General features: G+C 42.5%; 1 protein-coding gene across 10 annotated transcripts in view; it reads left to right on the forward strand.

Moving 5' to 3' along the window:
• PTPRM (protein tyrosine phosphatase receptor type M) overlaps positions 1-14,907 on the forward strand; it is a 799,041-nt gene that overhangs the window by 744,622 nt on the left and 39,512 nt on the right. For all 10 annotated transcript variants that reach the window (XM_032421158.1, XM_032421157.1, XM_032421160.1 and 7 more), the window contains one exon: positions 4,088-4,185. In XM_032421158.1, the coding sequence (XP_032277049.1) occupies positions 4,088-4,185 (98 nt within the window). The remainder of the gene's footprint in view (positions 1-4,087; positions 4,186-14,907) is intronic.

Raw genomic sequence — 14,907 nt, forward strand, 5'->3', positions numbered from 1 at the left:
AAGAAACTGAGGGTTGCTGGAGTGGGGGGTGGGGTGGGAGGGATGGGGTGACTGGGTGATGGACACTGGGGAGGGTGTGTGTTCTGGTAAGTGCTGTGAATTGTGCAAGACTGTTGAATCTCAGATCTGTACCTCTGAAACAAATAATGCAATATATGTTAAGAAAGAAAAAAAGAAGAAGAAGAATGTAGCAGGAGGGGAAGAATGAAGGGGGGGAAATCGGAGGGGGAGAAGAACCATGAGAGACGATGGACTCTGAAAAACAAACTGAGGGTTCTAGAGGGGAGGGGGTTGGGAGGATGGGTTAGCCTGGTGATGGGTATTGAGGAGGGCACGTTCTGCATGGAGCACTGGGTGTTATGCACAAACAATGAATCATGGAACACTATATCTAAAACTAATGATGTAATGTATGGGGATTAACATAACAATAAAAAAATTTAAAAAAAAAAAAAAAAGACTACCATTTATATCATCAACCAAGTGAGCCACTAAAGCTTATAAATGCCCTTTGTTTTAAAGATAACCCATGTGTAGTTATGTAAACATTAAAAACAACAACAACAACAACAACCCTATCACCTTAACTGCCTCAGCCCCTTGGTGAGGTGGTATAGCCATGTTCCCAGATGACATTCTATGTGTGAAGTTCCTTCTAAATCAGAGAGAAATGGGATTCCTTGATTCAAATCGCTGGTATACAAAGTTAGACTAAACAGTAGATTCAAAGCAATCATTACATTACATCTCCATATGAGAGCACCTGATAGGTTGGAAGATGGAGCCAAATGTTCCTGATGCTGTGGATCTGCAGTTCTCCACCAGGAGAGAAATGAAAACACACCCAGACCTAACCTCACCCCAGGCCAATTAAATCAGTCTTTTGGGTTAGGATCTCAGAATTTTTAAAAATTTTATTTATTTAAAGTCAGTTAATTAACATTAGTGTATTATTAGTTTCAGATGTGTAGAGTTCAGTGATTCATCAATCTCGTATAATACACAGTGCTCATTACATCACGTGCCCTCCTTAATGCCCATCACCCAGTTATCCATCTCCCCACCCTCCTCCTCTCCAGCAACCTTTTTGTTTCCTAGAGTTAAGAGTCTCTTATGGTTTGTCTCCCTCTATGATTTCATCTTATTTTATCTTTCCCTCCCTTCCCCTATGACCCTCTGTTTTGTTTCTTAAATTCCACATACAAGTGAAATCATACGGTATTTGTCTTTCTCTGACTGACTTATTTCGCTTAGCATATGCAAGCTGGTGCAGCCACTCTGGAAAAGAGTATGGAGGTTCCTCAAAGTTAAAAATAGAGCTGCCCTATGACCCAGCAATTGCACTATTAGATATTTACCCAAAGGATACAAACATAGTGATTCAAAGGGGCACCTGCACCCCAATGTTTATAGCAGCACTATCAACAATAGCCAAAATATGGAAAGAGCCCAGATGTCCATTAACAGACGAATGGATAAAGAAGATGTGGTATATATACACAACGGAATATTACTCAGCCATCAAAAAGAATGTCATCTTGCCATTTGCAATGATGTGGGTGGAACTAGGGGATCTAAGAACTTTTTAAAAGCTGCACACATATGCAGCCAGAGTTGAGAACCATGATCCTCAGTAGAGAACAGTTACTGGAGGCCAGGACTGTATTCTGGTTACCTAGGGAAATGGGCTGAGTTGAGATACAAAGCGTTGAGTCTGGGAAACAGAGGAGTGATTTGCTTAGTGGTTGGTAGCAGTTCCATCACAGCGTTCTGAGGCCTGCATGATCATCACTCTCATTCTGAAGAGACCCTTGCAAAAGATGCCCCCCCACTTTCAATGAATTGGAAAGGAGTAAAACCGATGTGCTTTCCAGCTTCTACAGATAATCTCCGAAACATCAGTTGAGGAGGGGATTCATGCATATATGATATATTAATATTATTTAGTATTTAGATACATTTTAATAATAAATAATACAGTTTATACATATGCATACAGACTGATTCATTTATTCATTGAGCTCCTGCCATGTCCCAGGTAAACACACTAAGGAAATTGTAGTAAACCATAACAGCCATGTTTCCCTCCAGGGGGAACTGGAATGAAGTAATCACAAGGGAATCTAAAGCTAAGAAAGGGTAAGTGAGCTGCACTTGGGGACTTGCCCTGAGCCTGGAGTATCTCTGGGGTGACTCATCTCGGGCACTGAAGAGAGAGATAGTTTTTCTTCTGTAGGCACACGCCTTCCATGATGCTGGAGTATCTGATTCATCCACTATAACCATTGTCATCAGAACTGTTTCTGGAACTTTCAGAGTAGGTGGCACAGGCCTGTGTATCTAGTGAAGGAAGCAGAAAGTGTCTGGGCTACCCCTTTGTTTGGAGGGTATGCTGGGAAGACTATCTGTTTACACAAAGATAGACTCGGGGTATTTTTTTTTCTTGTGAATAAGTGACAAGCTGTGAATGTTCCTTTCCACGAGCTAGAAAGGTAGTAATAGAGAAGATCCAGTGTTTACTTGTCCCCTCTGTAACCTTAGATTGAAGTCATTGAAATCTTCAGCCCATACATCAAGAGAATGGCACACACATGCCAAGGGACATGGGCTGAAATGGCAGGCACAGCTTTGTGAGAGGTGGCGTGCATGGTCCTATAAAGGGACGAGCCTCAGAGACATCAGGAGGTGGAGTCAGTTTTCACGGGAAAGGTGAGTGTGTAGTCAGAGCAGCGAGGAGGAATGACAGAAGCTTGTGTTGTGGACAGATGGGAAGGAGGTTTTGATGGCAAAGCAGGAGAAGAAAAATTACACAAGAACCAGCTGATAATTGGTCAAGATAAATGGAAGGTGATTGAAGGGGGCCCCCAGGTGTGCCACCATTGCTCAGTGTCCAAACCTTAGCCAAGGAAGGACCATTCATAAATATTTTTAAACACACCTTGCCTTTGTTCTAATGCTCTGCTATTTATAAAATGCCTGAGTATGCGTTAACTCCATGGACCCTCAAAATAACCCTGAGAAGTGTATTGAAATCAGTATGTAGATAAAGAACGATGATGACACTGAAGCTCACGGTGGCTAACTTGTCCAAAATCACACAGCCAGTTAAGAGACAGAGGCAAATCTCAAATCCAAATATTTGAGCTTCAAATCCAGTAATCTGCAATGTCAAGATCCTATGGTACGATTGGGTCCTGGTCCCAGCATGTGCCTGAACATTTGTATGATTCCACACGTATCATGGGACTCTCGTGCCTTTGAAGTTATACTCCTCTCATTTCCTTGCATTTCTGCTTATCTTATAAAGATTTATACTGTGATGCTTACACCCTCAAATATGCATGAGCATAAGGTTGAGATTAGGGTTTTTACAAATCTGGATTCAAAGAAATTTTATATTCCAACTTCCTATACCTGCTAGTACCTATAGAAATGACATTTTATAATGCCTGTCTCCCCTTTTTCTTCCCAGTCCATAAGAAAGAGCTTTTGAATACTCAGATCCCAAGAGCTGAGCCCAAGATGCTGATCATGTTCAGTGACAGGAAGTACAACTGCTTAAAAGTCTAACTTCTCTCTCACTTTTGGAAGTCAGGTGAAAAAAAAAGGATTACTCTGACAGCATAGAATAAGAAAAATATTAGAAACAAGAAAAGGCCATTTTTCCTATAGAGGCTCATGTCATTCTTTCTGCCATTTCCCTGGGATATCTGCCAGTTGTTAGCAGGAAGAGTAATGTTACCCACTTTTTAAAAATTTCACTCTTGAGTATTATGAGATAAATAGCTAAATGATGGAGAAATAACTTTCTTTCACAGCAGTAGTTTAAGAGGGGTAGAAAGAGCTCAAATGCAGATACGTTTGATGACATGAGAAAATTCAACCATGAATGAAAAATTCAGTATTTCTATAGGTGCTGTTTGAGAAAGAGTCCCCATTTGCATCAACACTAGAAAGGAGAGCCAAGTCCATCTATAAGAGTGAGGGGACTGCCTGTGGATATTAGTCAGTTTACTTGCAAGCCCCGGAAATTTTCCAGTTACAAACTTATAAAAAAAAAAAAGGCCTATGTTCCATTTTGCTGCAGGACCAATGCAAGAGACCATCTATGACTTCTGGAGGATGGTGTGGCACGAAAACACCGCAAGCATCATAATGGTCACCAACCTCGTGGAAGTAGGAAGGGTAAGTCGGCTCTCCACATACACCACCACGTGTTCCTTGCTCAGCTGGTAACATGAAGTAAGGCAAGAATAGGCTTTTGAAGTATCATGTGTACTCCAGAAATCATGAACTACTGCACCGCCTCCTATCGCTTTCTGCACTTGCTTATAAATTATCAGTAAACATAGACTGAATTGCTTTCATTTGTTGCAATAGCAACAGACAGGAAAGGCACTCAAGATTTAAAAGCAGTTGTTATCTGGCTATATTGAGCACACAAAAACACCTCTAAGCACGAACACTTGTTGTTGGGTGTCAAAACTCAATGGGTGCTGCATTAGACACGACTGCATTCTAACTCGGGAAAATTGACTCTAAAAACAGTGTACAGCCCTGGGTGCAATCATTAGCAGGGCATTCCCACATCTCCTCTTGCTTACTTTTTCCTTTCCTGGTCCTCTGTTTCTTAACCTGTAAAACAGAGATCATCATCTGCGCCCAAAGTCTTGTACTACTTTGTCTGGAGGAACTGGTAATGAGAGCTATTTTTGTTTAACCAGGAAATGCTTCCATAGTTATGACCTCGGTAGTGGTGGGATTATTTCCAAAGTGGAATTTAAAAATGAGAAAATACACAGGGTGCAGTTGCTTTGTTTTATAGTAGGGTCCATGGCTCTGTTCCACTCAAGAACCCTTTACTTCTTAGAGAAGGTTGACCTTCTGAGATTGACCCTCAGCAGCAAGGGAAGCCTGGAGATTAAGCCTAGAAGTGAAATATGGGGGCAGATGCCATCCAGGGTTTGTTTCTTAAGATTCTCAGTCAGCCTTAAAAAATGAGGAAATCCTGCCATTTACAACAATGTGGATGAACCTGGAGGACATCATGTTAAGTGAAATAAGCCAGTCACAAAATACATGATTCTACTTATATGAATTATCCAAAATAGTCACATTCATAGAAGCAGAGGATACCGTGGTGGTTGCCAAGGGCTGGGAGGAGGGAGAAATGTGGAGTTGATGTTCAGTGGATACAAAGTTTCAGTTACACTAGATGAGTAAATTCTGGAGATCTGCTGGGGAAAATAGTGCTTATATAGTTAACAGTATGGTTTTGTGCACCTACTTTGTTAGGAGGGTACATTTCATGTTGAGTGTTCTTACAAAAAATGAAACAACAAAGGGACACAGGAAACTTGGGGAGGCATTGGATATGTCTATTACCTTGATTATAGTGATGCCATCAGGATGTACGCATATGTCAAAACTCATCAAGTTATACCCATGAAGCATTGTATGTTGTAATTGTGTATCAATTATACTTCAATAAAGCTCTTTCCAAAAAAGGATTTTCAGAAGTATCAGGAGATGCAACTCAAGAAGAGAGACATTAAGAAGTGGGAGATACTTAGAATGCTAGCAAAAATAGCGAACTAAATAATCTGAAAACCCTCGTCCTACGAACATCTAGAAATTCTAGATAAAATATGTGTTTTCATATGTTTGTATGTAATATACGTATAAATCACGTGTAAATGTAAATATATATGTTAAAAATGTTTAGCTTAGCTCTCAAAAAAGGAAACTACTAGAAACCAGAAGAATGAGGACCAGACAGAGAGTGGACACAGCCACTATTCTCTGGAGGCTGGGCAGGTGGGGAGGGTCAGTCTTGGAGGGAGTGGGGGGCGGGCCTCAACCTTCACAATCATGGATCTTGGGTTTTACAGCCCACTGAGAACAGGAGATAATGTCTTAGGCCTGTGCAGGACTAGGAATTTGAACTGAGGCTGCAACAAAAGGTAGACACTCAGAGAAAGGACTGTCCAGGGGAAGGTGGAGGGAGGCAGAAGGAGGAAAGCCAGCCAGGCACCAGAACCGGGAAGTAAAAAGGAGGTAAATCAGTCTTCACTGAGGATCTGGGTGAGAAAGCACTTCCACCAACGCATGGGTCAAAGTAAAATGCCCTGATATAAATCAGAACATAGTTCGAACCATGAATAAAGAAGTATCAGAGAGTAAACTTATAGGGTGCAAATAAAATAGTACCTAAAAGGATGTATATGTTTTAAATGTTGTTAGAAAAGGAGAGAGACTAAGCATCTAATTCAAGAAGATATGTGAAGAACAGAGTACAACTAAAGAAAAGAGGAAATAATAAATAGAAGAGCAGATAATTATTAAGTAAAAAGCAAAGAAACAATAATAAAAAATCAACTGAATCAAAAAGGCTTTGTGAAAAGATTCATGAACTAGACAGACATCTGGCAATCTGAAGTAAAAAATAGAAAGCCAAAAGCTCTTGATATTTGGAATAGGATAAAGATTCTTTTATCATAATAGATAATACAGTAACTAACAATAAATTTGAAATTGACATAAATTAGATAAGTTTCTTAACAAATATGATTTTCCAACACTTACTCAAAAAGAAACAGAAATTCTGAACAGACATTAATTTAAAAGTGAATTATGGTTAAAAACTGACCCATGGAAAAGCACCAGTCCCAAATGTATTTACAGGTGTGTTCTACTAAATATTTCAAGGAATGGAAAATCTGGATCTTATAAAAATTATTTGAAGAGAAGAGATAAAGCAAGACTGCTCCCCCACTTTATTTTAGGAGACTAGTATAACCTTGACATCAAAACCAGACAAGGACATAGGAAAATAGAAAATTATAAGTCCCACAGATTGGGAAGAGAGAAATAGACCAACAGGTCAAAATAGCCCAGATGTTGACTATGGCCATATGTGGAGAAAGCATGAGCTTCGCAATCAGTTGAGTTGGGACATTTGGTTATTCATGTGGACAAAAAAGAAAAAATCATAAAACATCCAAAAATGAATACCAAATAAAGACCAAAATAAAGCTTTAAATTAAGCTTTAAAACTTAAGTTAACTATAAATTAAGCTTTAAAACTTTTAGAAGAGGGGCGCCTGGGTGGCTCAGTCGTTAACATCTGCCTTTGGCTCGGGTCATGATCGAGCCCTGCATCGGGCTCCCTGCTCCACAGGAAGCCTGCTTCTCCCTCTCCCCCCCTCCCCAAGCTTGTGTTCCCTCTCTCGCTGTCTCTTTCTCTGTCAAAAAATAAATAAAATCTTTTAAAAAAATAAAAATAAAATAAAACTTTTAGAAGAAAATATGAAGGAAAATATTTATTACCTTTTTTTTTTTAAAGAATGTTTCAAAGATACCAAAGGTTCAACGTTCTAAGGAAAGAACGGGGACATCTGACCTTATATTAAAATGGAAAACTTTCTGTACGATAAAGGATATAATGTGATAAGACAATGGGATAGATACCAGGAGACCAATACGTGAAGTATAAAAACTTACAAAGCAATATTTTATGTCCCGAAAGTACAAAAACTGTTTCTTGACTTTCAGTTCCCTCTGCTGGAACACAGAGCAGGGGAGCTGGCTTAGAGACTGGGGTGGCAGGTGCTCACTGGATACCTGGCCTAGAAGGGGCCACCCAACCTCTCTGCCACCCACCTCTCACCTGGGCAGTGGGGATGTCATGGCACCTGCTTCATAGGGTTCTTGTAAACATTAAGTGAATTTCTATGCGTCAGGTGGTTAGAGAAGTTCCCAGCCCATTCTGAGGACTTCGTAAATATAGGTATTAGTGTCACCCTTACCTTTCCACCAACAAACCTAAGACCTACAGTGATGTCTATAGTTATCTTTTTCATCCCATTCTTTTGCTGTGAAATTCTGGATAAAAAGCTCAATGAATCCACACCACCAGAATTTTTGGTCTCTGCCTTCTGGCATTCAGTAACTGCCCAATGAAATGAATGAAGGAGATTTCTTCCAACTCAGTGTCAGAGAGCAATTAGCCTATGCTAGGTTAACATGGAAGAGCTAAGCTGAAGAAGATCTCTGTTTTCGTGTACATGGGTTTCTTTCCCCGAAATGTATGTTTGGTGGATTCTGAATCCTGCGTTCATTTCACAAATACCTGCTGACTGCCTGTGGACGATAAGGAGAGAGATAACTGGAAACTGCTGGCACGGTGCCTTATTTTCGCCGTGACCATACTCCTTAAAAGTTATCCACCACCTCGGGCGCCTGGGTGGCTCAGTTGGTTAAGCGACTGCCTTCGGCTCAGGTCATGATCCTGGAGTCCCGGGATCGAGTCCCGCATCGGGCTCCCTGCTCAGCAGGGAGTCTGCTTCTCCCTCTGACCCTCCCCCCTCTCATGTGCTCTCTCTCTCTCTCTCTCTCTCTCTCTCAAATAAATAAATAAAATCTTAAAAAAAAAAAAAAAAAGTTATCCACCACCTCAAATTGCACATATTTGCATTTGCATTTTGAGTTACCTGGCTTTGGAAAAAGAAAAAATAAAGGCCATGCGGTGGTGGTCTGTTCCTTCCATCAGGCACTTGGACCCACCCCATATAGGATAGTCACTGTTGGTTCTTGGGATGGAAACTATTCCTTTGGACAAGTAACCATGGAAATCCCAGCTTTTAAAAGTATGCAGGGGAGGGGCGCCTGAGTGGCTCAGTTGGTTACGTGTCTGCCTTCAGCTCGGGTCATGATCCCAGGGCCCTGGGATCAAGCCCCGCATCAGGCTCACTGCTCAGCGGAGAGCCTGCTTCTCCCTCTCCCTCCGCCTGCCACTCTATCTGTGCTCTCTCTCTATCTCTCTGTCAGATAAATAAATAAAATCTTTAAAAAAAAAAAAAAGTATGCAGGGGATGGAGCACTGGGTGTTATGCACAAACAATGAATCATGGAACACCACATCTAAAACTAATGATGTAATGTATGGTGATTAATATAACAATAAAATTTTTTTTAAAAAAGTATGCAGGGGAGAGGATGACTAGGTTTCAGGGTTAACCATAAATGAAAGCCCATAGGCTTAAAGGAACTCAATAATTTTAGGTCTGGTAAGCTTATGAAAAAAAAAAAAAATCCTTCCGAATCCTTACCAGGTTTATGGGGATGTGGTCAGCTCTGAAGAATGCTCACCTCGTTACCCGTCAGCTCCATGGATGGGTCCGCCTTCAATTAGTAATGAATTTAATGGCATCTGTCCTTGAAATGCCTGGCGTGATTTGGGGGTTTTGACAAGAGGTCACATTCCCTCCGGGAAAATGCACTACCCTTTTCCCAAGCTACTTCCCATTGTTAATCCCGCATTTTTGTTTAGAGATTACTTCCCCATTTTCCATGCTTAAAAACAGCAAGAACAAACTGCCGAAGAAATCAAAATGACATGGTTTTTAAGGGCAGCAACTACCTACTTACCATGTTTACTGCACATGGTGTGTCCTTCATGAATTAGGCATGAGCTAGGCAGATGTGTGTTTGTTTACACAGGCTTGCTGCTGATTCATTAAGTCAGAGCTTGGAACCCGCTTTCCCCTGATTTTTGCCCCAAAGCGCTCTGCATTAGGCGGCTGTAATTGCCCGTGCTGGAGCCCCTGGGAAGCCCTCCCTGTTGGCAGCACCTGGTGCCGAAGACACAGACGCTGCACTTCCCTCCAGCGGGGTCCCCGGTACAGCTGCCAGGACCTGTCATTATCTAAGACTTCCTTGTCACCACCGTGCATCGCCTTTCAGCCCGTATGTTCTGGGAAGGGACCTTGTCAGTTTTCCTGGCACCTGCCGACGGCTGCACACCTGGCATTTAAATTGCTCCGGAATGTGTTGTGATTGTTTTCACTCTTTAATGAACCCACCTGAGGGACATTGAGCTTTTTATCCAGTCGCCTGTTTTCCCAGGCATTCCCATTTACACCGTTTGTGTGGAGATGCAGAAACTCTGTTGTGTTGTTATACTAATCCATCTGCCAAAAATCTTATAACGAAATCTGTGGGACTCCCAAAGGAGATTTTTGCACTGGTAATTTAAGCTAATGATTTCTAAACATATTTAGTCAGTTTTATGAAGACCTCATTAGAATGTGACTGTTTATTAAAAATCCAAATGATTTCTCATAGTCATATAGGAAAATTATTTTTGAGTTGCTCTGAAGAGTTCTGATAACAGGTGATAAAGTGTTTTGGAGCTAAGAGAAGTCAAGGCCAGAGATGTTAACCTCTATCAATGTAGAGGATGCATGGAACCACCAAAATGGATGCATTAAAGATTATTATCAACCCAGAGAGGTTGACTTGGGATTTCTTTCACAACATTAGTTACTAAAAGAGTAACAAAAGAAAGAAGCTTAAGATGAACACTAAATGTCAGAATTAACTCTCTAATTCACATGCAAGGAAGGTATATTAAGATTCCAAGTGCCCCTGTCAGGTACAACAAAGAACATCTGCTTCTCTCCAAAAGCCACCAGATCCAGGATCAGTGGAAGAAGCAAGAGAGAGGCAAGGTTGCCCCTTTATAAAATGTGGAAATAATGTTTGATAGTAGGAATAACCTAGGTAATGCCTAACAGTACAAAACACCAACAATATTTGTACAAAATCTCTCAAGTTATTCTAAGACATCAAACTCGTACCTAAAAGGGAAGAGACAAATCTTTTTATGGCCATTACTACAGTTTTTCTGTCTTGAACTCTCATTATTGCCTTTCATAGGTCTTTTTTAATGAACTGGATATTTAAGAGTGATATTTTGTGACTGGGTAATTATAGTATTAGCCTTTGATTTACTTATACTCGTTCAACAAACATTCCTCACCATTTCAATATACCATCAACCATCTCAATGATCAAATTAATGTAGCCAATTCAAGCCTTACCTCCCTCCATAACTTTAACGCAAAACTAGGGGAAAAGGAGCGACGTCGGTACTCTAGCCTGTGATGATTCCCACCCAGACACTGCCACACCTCATGGCACCTGCCCCCAGCGTACCACCCAGGAAGCAAGGCACTAACTGGTATTGAGCTCTCAGCAGCAGGAGAGGGACCCTCTGTTGACCCCGCCATGCCAGCCTGCTCCTCCAGGAAGGATGACTCCCTAGCTGCCCCACTGAGCTTTTGAGGTTTTCGCTGCCCAAAGGTTTTCTCAGTCCCCCTCTTTAAAATGTTAGAAAACTAGCAAAAGAACCCACTTTGTCTTATTCACAAATTAACCCAAAAGTAGGCTTTCTACTCTCTTTCCAGCACGACGTCTCCAATGATACACCTACTGTATCCATGGCCCTAAGAAATACAAAGATGTTTGTGATGCACTTGTCCTCAAGGAACATAAAAATGGTAATAGGAAACCATTTAAGCAATGAGCTATAATACATGTGAGTCACAAGGATGACAGCACCAGTGCAGAGCTAATTCTGCCTGAGGAAACATAAGAGACATCACGGAGAACACAGTGAAGAGCTGGGTCTGTTGGGAGAAACGGGGCCATAACCACTGTAGGAAAAACACAGAGAAAGGGAGTAAATGGCACAATGGGAAAAAGCAAGTGGTCTGATGTAGCTGTGAGGGCTGATGGGGAAGGGCAGCTAACTGAGGCTGGAAGGCTAGCTGTGGCCTCCCTAGGAGGGGGCAAAGGTAGACGCAGGGAGTGGTGGCATGTTTGTTGTAATGGAAGGCATCAAGCTGGTGAATCATATGTTCTAATTAGTGTTGTTGAAAGACAGTTCTAGCAGCCACTGCAGAAAGGGTTAGAAAGGAGACAGAAGGCATGGAGACAAGTCAGGTTGGAGCAAGACTCTCGGTGAGAGATGACATGGACTTAAGTTGTGGCAGTGGCATTGGGAATTTATGGGAGACACACAATTGGGGTGTTATCTGAGGATGCTGATAAGGGAAAAGAACTGAAGTGTGAACAAGGTTTCTACCATTATGACTTGGATTGATGTGAAGCATATTAACCAAGAAGAGTAACCTTTCTCTCTACCCCTCCCCTCCAAAAAAAGAAAAGCCAGCTTTAGAAGAAATCAACATGATTCATTTTGGACATGCTGAGTTTGGGACACTGAATGAACAATGTGGGGCTTTCCAGAAAGACATACAGACTAACTATGAAATGTGTGATTCTCCCTTCGTTTACTGAGCATCTACTATGTGCTAGCCTTTGGGCAAGACTGGCGATAGCAAGATGAAAAGATATGACATGACCTAAGGGATAGAAAGACAGGCAAACAAAAAAGTTAAAATGCAAAGTGATAACCACTATAACAGAAGCATGGCATTTATGGGAAAAAACAGAGAGAGAAAGAAGAGCAGAAGTGAAGACAGAGCACCAGAGAATATCTATATTTAGAGGCAGACAGGGAAAGAAGAGCTCAGAATGGAGACTGAATATGATGTACCAGAGAAATAAGGCAAGCACTAAGAGACCCCAGAATCCTGAGTAAGAGATGATACAGTTTCAATGAGAAGGAGAAGGTAAGCAGTGTTGACAAAAGCTGCAGAGAGGCCAGGTACCTCAGGGGTAAGATAGGTAAACAACAAAATGTATTGAGCACCTATTCTGTGCCAAGCATTCTGCTAAATGACTGAACAAGCCTTATTTATTTTAGTTATCATGGTCACCCTCTAAGATACATATGAAGATTTCTGTTTTCAAAGTTAGCAAACTACAGCTCAGTGAGAAATAATTTGGCCAAGGGCACAGAGCTGGAATGTCTAGAATGTTTCGTTGCAAAGCCCATGTTCTCTCCACAATTCCACAGGGTGCCCCCCGCCCCGTCTTTGGTACACACCAGGTTTAGGTGGTGTGATAACCATGAATGCAGTGGCAATGGAACAGTGGCTCTGTGTGTGGTAAGGACAGTAGAGTAGCTTGTTCTTGGAGAAGTAAATCAAAGGAAAGAGATGGAGCAGCACCTAGAGGTAAGCAAAGCTCAGGATGTGCTCACACTGGGCGGGGGGGGGGGGGGGGGCACGCATGTGTGGGGCTGAGTGTGTGGGTGGTGGCGGTGGTGGTAGGGTAGACATGAGCATAGTTGGGAGTCTGAAAAGAAGATGCAATTGGAAGCAAAGATTGAAGGTACAAGTTTTGAAAGGGGCAAGGGGACAGGAAAGTCACATACAGGGAGGGAATTCCTTCAGGAAACGAGCCAGGGGTATACACCCAACAGTGTGTATAGACACAAGAGGCTGGAGCTACAAAGATAAATTAAGCATGTCCACAGGAATGGGGAAGCAAACCTCTGTCTATGACAGAGGTTTCAGAATGCTCTGGTAGTTCCTACCAGAGGCCCCTCATCAGCCTGAGAGCTGAGGTTGGAGGGGTTTGTCAATAAATGCTTCCCAGAGGAAGTGCATGGGGCTGAGTGTGGAGGAGCAACTAGGATTTCATCAGCAAAGAAGGGAGAGAAGGGTGCTCTAGGAAGAGGGAACCACGGGCCCCTAAGGGAAATGGCAGAAATGTGTTCAAAATGACCATGGAGTAAATGAATGCTTTAGCGCAGAGAGCTGGATGTGCTCTGAAGGACTGAGTGAGAGTGACATGGAGAAAGGCACACAGAGGAGATGCTGCAGAAAGAGAGGATGTAATCTAAAGGCAGAAAACTAGCCACTGGATGTAACAAGGAAAAGGTCTTTGGTGACCTTCTGCCTGAGTAGTTTCGGAGGGATGACCCATCAGGGTCCTTTGATTATATGCAACAGAAATCAACTCAGGCTAATTTAAACCAAAGGGAAATCTACTGGAAGAATGTTAGGAGCTCAGCATGTTGGTGAGAAGAAGAAGGCCTGCAAACAGGAAAGAAGGCACCAAGTCCAGAGGGCCAGTGAGCGGAGGGATGTCACAGCCAGGCTGGTCAAGGTGCTGGTACGGAGAGGACACGTGCCGACAACTTCAGGCCCATTTTCACTGTGCTTGGGGTTCCCGTAATGGGGACAGAGCATCTGACTCCTCCAAGTTGGTTCATATGCTCATCCCTTGCTGTCCAGGGCCCTGAAATGACAAGCCACCCCACGAGGAAGAAGGAGTTCCCCGAAAGGAAGTCAAGAATACATTAGCGAGGTGGAGTGACCAAACAACACGTACTCACCATAGACAGGGAGGGCTGGAGGCAGTCTGCAGGGTCAAGGCCAGAGTAGAAAATGAGGACATACAGACTGAGTTTACTTATCAGAAGCTTAGCTGAGGAGGAAGAGAGAGAAACATGGCAGCCGACAGAGGGGCATTAACAATTAAAGGATATCTTAAAGGTGGAAGACCTTTGAAAATTTTATGTGTTGAGGAAAGAATCAGGAGAAAGAGAAATTGAACATTAACGAGTGGACAGCTGAGGGAGTTTTTTCCCCAAGGGGGCAGGAGGGACGGGATGCAGAGTGCTGGTCTTCAGTTCAGCCTTATGAGGGATGACATCTTGTTCTCTGAGCCAGGAAAACAGAGACAGATAAAGATGCATTTAAATAAATGGATCCAAAATATAAACAACAACCTTGGAATTGCACCCTCTCCTGATAACATTCATTTTCCTGGTGATGATCCAAGCAAGGCCATGGGCTGAAAGACTTGAGGAGACTGGGGAAATAGCTATTTGAGGGAGGCCCAAGAACACAGGGGAAGGGGGTTGGCCTGGGCTAGGAGCTGGCATGCTCCTGTCTTAGGAAGAGGTAAGAATAGGGAAGGGAATAAGCAAGACGCGGTTGGCGGCAAGAAGGGCCAGGCTGCACGGGAATCCTGGGACAGCCAGTAGTCAGAGTCATCACAGAACTGACAGAGGTGAACACGAGGGCATTGTGGGCATTTCTCAGGGACTAAGCTAACCGGTTCTCACCGCCCAGCCTTAGTTTACGCATCCTGGAAATGAAGGGACATGGGTGCCCAATGAGCTCTAAAATTCCATGTTTATATGAA

This window comes from Phoca vitulina, unplaced genomic scaffold, assembly GCF_004348235.1.
Source record: "Phoca vitulina isolate PV1807 unplaced genomic scaffold, GSC_HSeal_1.0 scaffold24, whole genome shotgun sequence".
Taxonomy (NCBI): domain Eukaryota; kingdom Metazoa; phylum Chordata; class Mammalia; order Carnivora; family Phocidae; genus Phoca; species Phoca vitulina.